Source organism: Choloepus didactylus, chromosome 6 (genome assembly GCF_015220235.1).
Source record: "Choloepus didactylus isolate mChoDid1 chromosome 6, mChoDid1.pri, whole genome shotgun sequence".
NCBI lineage: Eukaryota > Metazoa > Chordata > Mammalia > Pilosa > Megalonychidae > Choloepus > Choloepus didactylus.
In genome coordinates, this window is record NC_051312.1 from 79,571,031 (window position 1) to 79,578,431 (window position 7,401).

Below are 7,401 nucleotides of genomic sequence, written 5' to 3' on the forward strand. Positions count from 1 at the left end.
ATATAGTCTGAAAGCTTTGGTCCAAAGTAACAAGGAAGCTTACAAGTTGAGAGCCAGCGTGGGCTGGGAGCTCCTTTTCCTGACCAAGATCAGCAAAAAAGAAAAAAATTAGTGTTACATGAAATATGAGATAAGCCTTCAAGTAGGAAGGCTCTTATCACTAGAAGGAAAGGATTCAGTAGGAAGGATGTAATAGAATATTTACAGGTAAGTTCTAATTTATATAATTAAAACAACTACTCTTGCCTCCACTCCTTTCAATCAGGTTGTTTTCCCTAAGCTCTGTCTGTCTGTAGCACCCACTGTTTCTATTTAACTGGGATTTATTTGCTAATTATCGCACAAGATCTACCCCAGCCACCAAAAGATACTGCCATATTTCTGAAAGTTGAGCAAATTTACAAGATTGAGGAGATGAAGTAGTAAAAGATTCAAGAATCAGGGATTTTTTTTTAAATAATTCAGAAACATTGTTAGATATAACAAAGTGGAGTGGGTTTACAGATCTTGGCTTATAGCGGGAACTTTAACAACCACCACCAGCTTCTACCATGCTAATCTTCAACCATTCCAGCTTCATGACCTTCACTCTGATGGGCATACCTGGCTTAGAGCTGCAGCACTTGTGGCTTTCTCTGCCTTTCTCCTCCATGTTTTTGGCTATCCTCATTGGCAATAGTGTTATCCTTTTCCTGGTAGCCACAGAGCCCACACTTCATACACCAATGTACCTGCTCCTGTCCCTGCTGATGGCAGCTGACCTCATATCCACTCTGTTTCTGATGCCCAAGCTCCTCTGCCTCTTCTGGTTTAATGCTGGGAACATTGCTGCCAGTGCCTGTTTCACTCAGATGTTTTTCATTCATGGTGCATCTGTGGTAAAATCAGCCCTACTTGTGGCAATGGCTTTTGACCGCTATGTGGCTGTGTGTGAGCCATTACGCTACAGCACAATCCTGAGCCATTCCCTAGTCAGACGCCTGGGGCTGGCGGCTCTAGCCAAGGGGGTGATTCTTATCCTGCCCATGCCTCTTCTGCTTCAAAGGCTGACCTTCTGCCACATGGTCATTCCTCACACCTACTGTGACCACATGGCTGTGGTGAAAATGGCCTGTGACCACACCAGACCCAATCGTATCTATGGGCTCTTTGTGGTCCTTCTTGTGGTGGGACTTGATCTACTGCTCATTGGCTTCTCTTATGCCTTCATCCTGCAAGCTGTGGTGCACCTCAACTCTCGAGATGCCACCTGCAAAGCCCTGAACACCTGCTCAGCACACCTCTTTGTCATCCTTGTCACCTATGTGCCTGCACTCTTTTCCTCTCTCGCCCACCGCATGGGTCGCAATATCCCACCTCATGCCCATATTCTCCTTGCCAATCTCTACCTCCTCCTACCCTCAATGCTGAACCCCATCATCTATGGCATAAAGATGAAGGAAATACGGGACAAGGTCACCAAGTGCCTGTGTAGAGGAAATGCAGTCAACTGTGGGTCCCGGCAAAAAAAAATCTGTGAGTAAATGAACAATGAGGACGTATTATTCAATATCTTTGTCCAAACATCAAGGACACAGTTATGTCTCCAGTTGAACTGTAGAAAGAATAGATGATGGAGGAGTGATTTTTTCTAACTTATGGGAAGACAGAGTTTGTCCTTTCATTGTTTTATGACTGAATAGGGAGAACCTACAGTATCTCCTTCTATGTCTAAGAGGGGCACTCTAATGGCAGAGGATTCCTGATAATTCTCATGCCTGTGCTCCTGTTCATCACTTAAACATGTGTGCCGCTTTGAATGTATTATGTCCCCCAAATGCCATTATCTTTGTGGTCTTGTGGGACAGACCTTTTGGTGCTGGTTAGATTTGCTTGGAATGTGCCCCACCCAGCTGTGGGTGGTGACTTCGGTGGGATACTCCTATGGAGGTGTGACCCCACCCATTGAGGGTGGGCCTTGATCAGTGGAGCCATATAAAACATGCTGACTCAAAGAGACTGAACGGAGTGCAGCTGTGAGTGATGTTTTGAAGAAGAGCAAGCTTGCTAGAGAGGAACGTCCTGGGAGAAAGCCATTTTGAAACCAGAACTTTGGAGCAGACGCCAACCACGTGCCTTCCCAGCTAACAGAGGTTTTCCGGACACCATTTGCCATCCTCCAGTGAAGGTACTTGATTACTGATGTGTTACCTTGGACACTTTATGGCCTTAAGACTGTAACTGTATAGCCAAATAAACCCCCTTTTTATAAAAGCCAGTCCATCTCTGGTGTTTTGCATTCTGCAGCATTAGCAAACTAAAACAGATTTTGGTACCGAGAGTGGGGTGCTTTTGCTGCTGAGTTTGTAAATACCAAACATGTTGGAACGGCTTTTTAAATGGATAATGGGGAGTTTCTGGAAGAATTGTGAGGAGCTTGATAGAAAAGGCCAAAACTGCTTTAAAGAGACTGTTTGTGGAAATATGGACTCTAAAGATACTTCTGATGAGGACTTGAGCAGAAATGATGAATATGTTGTTGTAAACTGGAAGAAAGGCTATCCTTGTTTTAAAGTGGCAGAGAATTTGGCAAAATTGAGACCTGGTGTCAGATGGAAGGAAGAATTTGAAAGCAACAACCTGGAATACTTAGCTGAGGAGATCTCCAGACTACATGTGGATGAGGTACCCTGGCTTCTCCTTACAGCTGATAGTAAAACGCGAGCAGAGAGAGATAAACTTAGAACTGAACTATTGGGTTCAAAGAAACCAGAAGCTGATGGCTTGGAAAATTACGAGCTTCCAGGGGGTGGAATCCCAGAAGCTACAGCCCAATGTGAGGATGTTACCAAACATGGAACCCAGCCACCATTTCAGTACAAGCCAAGATTGGAGATGGAATTGTCCAGAAAGGATTTGTGGAAAGTCCTATTGTCTGATGGCTTTGACCCCTGTATGCTTCATGCAAAGCCAACAGAATTTTTGCAAGATCTTTATAGACAGAGCCATTGCCGGTCTGGACTGGAGGAGACAGACAAGGAAAAAATTAAAGGAAAAATCTCTTCAAAGACAGAGCCATGGAGGTTGAGGTCTGGAGTCAAGAGGTCTCGGGCTGGGAGAGCGGAGCAGCCCACATGCATGGAAAGGGTGAGTTTGCCCTGGAAGTCGAGGGCGGGCATTCCACCTCGATGCTCTGGAAGAGTTTTGCCACCCGAGGTCCCAAAGAGGGTGGAGCACATTCCCAGGGAATTGGGGAGAGCCTGGCTGCCACCCCACTGTTCTGAAGGGGTTGAGCATGTGCCCCGGAAATGGAAGGGAATCCGGGAGCTGCCCCGAGGTTTGAGGAAGGTGGGGCCGGGAAGGTGGTCTCCCCAATGTGTGGAAATGTTGGAGCACTCACCTAAGCGTTTGGAGAGGAAACAGCTGCCAGAAAGGCCCTTAGGAAGGGTTAGGCTCCCGCTCTCAAGCCCCAAGGATGCAATGTCGTTCTGTAAATGATTCTCAGACTTTGAAATCTAATGGAGTTTGTCCTGCAGGTTTTAGGAACTGTTTTGGTCCTGTTAACCCTGTTTTCCTTACTCTTTCTCCTTATGGCAATGGAAATATTTATCCTATGAATGTCCCTCCTTTGTATATTGGAAGCATATAACTTGTTCTAAGTCCACAGATCCAAGCTAAAGGAAAAGTATGCCTTAGGACTGACCACGCTTATATTTGATTTTGATGGGATTTTGTACTTAACTTTTGTTACTGAAATGGTTTAAGTTTTTGTGATATTGTGATGAAATGAATGTATTTTGTATTTGGAAAGATAATGTCATTTTGGGGTCCAGGGGGTGGAATGTGCCGGTTTGAATGTATTGTGTCCCCCAAATGCCATTATCTTTGTGGTCTTGTGGGACAGACCTTTTGGTGCTGGTTAGATTTGCTTGGAATGTGCCCCACCCAGCTGTGGGTGGTGACTTCGGTGGGATACTCCTATGGAGGTGTGACCCCACCCATTCAGGGTGGGCCTTGATCAGTGGAGCCATATAAAACATGCTGACTCAAAGAGACTGAACGGAGTGCAGCTGTGAGTGATGTTTTGAAGAAGAGCAAGCTTGCTAGAGAGGAATGTCCTGGGAGAAAGCCATTTTGAAACCAGAACTTTGGAGCAGACGCCAACCACGTGCCTGCCCAGCTAACAGAGGTTTTCCGGACACCATTTGCCATCCTCCAGTGAAGGTACTTGATTACTGATGTGTTACCTTGGACACTTTATGGCCTTAAGACTGTAACTGTATAGCCAAATAAACCCCCTTTTTATAAAAGCCAGTCCATCTCTGGTGTTTTGCATTCTGCAGCATTAGCAAACTAAAACAACATGCAATTTCTCTCTGTAAACGATGCAAGATCACTTCTCCTTGTCTTGGAGGACAGTTTATATTTGCTACATCTTTCTCTATATTTTCTACTTCTTCAATTTCCTGTGTCTGTCTCTAATTAGTATCTTGATGAAAGGGACCCGGCATTCCGATTACTTGGATACCATCTTAACATGTAATAACTCTTCAGGCAATTGGTCTTTTCATCAATAGCTTTTAATGTAGCGGCAATAAGCTGTGTTCACAATAATAGGGCAATTGTGATGATGCAAAAGCTTATGATAGAAATGTAAGAACCTGAAGATGATGTACATAGATAGGATTCAGGGACTGTTGTGGTACATATTACAGAAGCTTTCACTGCAAGGGAAAGCACATATCCAGACATCTAATTCAAATGACTTCCATGACCAGGAATTGCATCTTAAGTATAAATGAGCAGGAGACTCATATATCCTAAAGTGAGATCCCTAGAATAGGAACAAATGGAGGAATCCTAGCTTATTTCCTCATGTTTTTAATTCTATCAGAAATAATATCTGTTAAGGTGGCTTTGTGTTAAGTGTTCTGTGTATTTTTATATATAATTACACACTGAATTGCTGCATCTCTAATCCAAGTTATATAATAACATCCATTTTTCCAGTTAAGTTACTGATACTTATTTTCTTTATGCAACCTTCCCAGAGTCACACCGCTAATAAGTGGTTAAACCTGGGTTCAAACTCAAATCTCTGAACATGAAATGCTTTCCCACTCTATTATGCCCATGCTGCATCTCTAAGGACAACCAAGAATGAAAATCAAGCTAAGAAGCAAGACCAAGTGGAACACTTAGCAGGAATGGTTTCAATCATAAAAACACAGCAACTATTGTTTACCTACTGTATTCCTAGCACCAAAACTTAAACTGTCTTACCTTGATTGGAGGGTAAACAGTTATAACCTATTTAGAAGAAAACTGAATATATCTTCCTGTTCTAGTTATTCTCTAATGCCCCACCCTGCCCCCATCCAATCTCTACATTTCTGAGAACTTTGCTGTGTCCCTCGGAACTGGCTGTGATGGAATGCCTCACCCAGTTTTCACTGCCATCTTGTTTCTTATTGGGTTTGTCTAAAGAGGCTATTTTGGTCTGAGTCCTCCGAGAAGCAGGCTCCAAGACAAGATTGAAAATGCAAAAATTTCTTTAATCAAAATTCCTGAATAAAAGAAAATAGGGAGACAGCCAGGATAAGGTGGGAAAGCCATCAGATTGCCATTGAATTTCAATCCCAAGTGTAGAAGGAGGAAAAGATTGAAGGTTGGGTGAAAGTATCCTAGACTGTTGTCTAACAAAGCCATTGAGGAGTCTTTGAGCCAAAATTAACAGACCATGAGTCCCATATCACCAAGCAAGGGTCTGCCCTTAGTATCTCTAGAGCCACCCTCAATCATTTTCTGGAAGCAGCCTCTGGTAGGCATGACCTTAGCAGAGGCCTTGGTTAATTATGCTCTCTGTAGTAGGAGGTCTGCAAAACACATTCTCCTGGACACTACAATCCACCCTTTGTACAACACAGATCTACTTCTCCATGTAGATTTGGGAACAGCTCCTGCATATTTTTCAAAGACCTTTTTCTGTAGGGAAAATTCAAAAGAAAGATGCTAGTGGGATGAACTACAACCACTGTATACAATTCATCTCAGTGTTGCAACTGTGTATAATCTACATAGCATCTCCTACATGATGGAGAATTGGCCTTGACCCTGCCCCTGCACCCCCCTCAGGAATTCCTCCCTGTAATTCCCTTGAAGCACACCAAGCTTTTGTTGCTACAACCTTGAATGCTGCCTGCCCTGAATGCATCTTGTTTTGAGAAAAGAGTACCCACATATTTTTCCCAAATCTTTCATGCAAGCCTCTGGCATTCAGCCACCTTTGTCCCCCAGCCCTATACAATCTAAAGAGCAGTTGCCATAAGTACAGACATACTCAAGTGAACTATCTTGCCAGTATCATTGTGCATCTTAATGTAGCTGCACTTCTTCATACATATGGTCTGCTAATAAATTCTTAAAGACCGATCACCCTGGTGTTTAGTGTCTCTTTCTTTGGAGTCTCAACAGGCTCCATGTGGAGTGGTTTGGGGGCAGTGGGACTGAGTCTACCCATTTTTCTTCCTTTGGGGTGATTCCACCTGCTGGATCACACTTGTCCTCCTTTATTATTCATTCTAAATTTCCCTCACTATTAGTTATTGTAGGCAGGTATTGTAACTTACCTATGTTGACCAAAACTTCATTCCTATACTTGATAGTCATACCTTTCTATGTTCAGGACTACTGAGCAAGCCATTACTGTTACAGTGGGGTAAGAAACTACCAGTAGATGCCCAAGTGACCTACCTGGTTCCACATGAATTCCTTCCTGCTGAGAATAGGTAAAAGTAGTCCTAGCTCCTCCTACTGATTAATGCCAAATACACCTGCCAGTATGGAAACTCTTTAACCTGCTGATTCCTGGGCACATGGAGTCTAGCATGTCCTAATAGCAAGTGTAACTTGTAGTTCAGTGGGGCTCTTGCTGTGTTCTCTGACAAAAATGTGTCCCCAGTGTAAAAACCAGAACCTCCAAACTCACAAAGTGCAGAGTTGTAGAGACAAGAAGTAAAAACTCCCCAAGTGGGTCATTAGGATGGTAATGGGGTGACTCCTATTTCTACCACTTGATTCCCAGACCCAGGTATCATTTCTATTGGAGATCATTCCCATACCAAAGTCACTAATACAATAAAACACTCAGCCCCTTTTTCAAAGAGTTTCTTCCAAGCTGGCATTTCAGCTTCACATTCAGGTCATTCCAAAATTCTGTGAGGTCAGATGCCTCTGGATGGTGTGGGACATGGTCATGTACCCCCTTCCACACTTCATTCACTATAAAGTAGTTCCTCTGGTTATTTGCATGTCGTGTGGTATTCCATGCCATTGGATCAGGCATTCCATAAGCCTTTGGAAGTAGTACTGGTTGATGCTCTGAGAGCATGACAGGCAAACCCATACCCTAGTATAAGTCTA

General features: G+C 43.5%; 1 protein-coding gene across 1 annotated transcript; it reads left to right on the top strand.

Annotated features, from left to right (window-relative positions):
• The first annotated feature begins 551 nt into the window (after positions 1-551).
• On the top strand, positions 552-1,523 carry LOC119537039 (putative olfactory receptor 52P1). The gene has a single exon (XM_037839667.1). The coding sequence runs from the start codon at positions 552-554 to the stop codon at positions 1,521-1,523; it is 972 nt and encodes a 323-aa protein (XP_037695595.1).
• The last annotated feature ends 5,878 nt before the right edge of the window (positions 1,524-7,401 follow it).

Coding starts and splice junctions, on each gene's coding strand:
- LOC119537039 (XM_037839667.1), top strand. CDS start 552: ATGCTAATCTTCAACCATTCCAGCTTCATGACCTTCACTCTGATGGGC.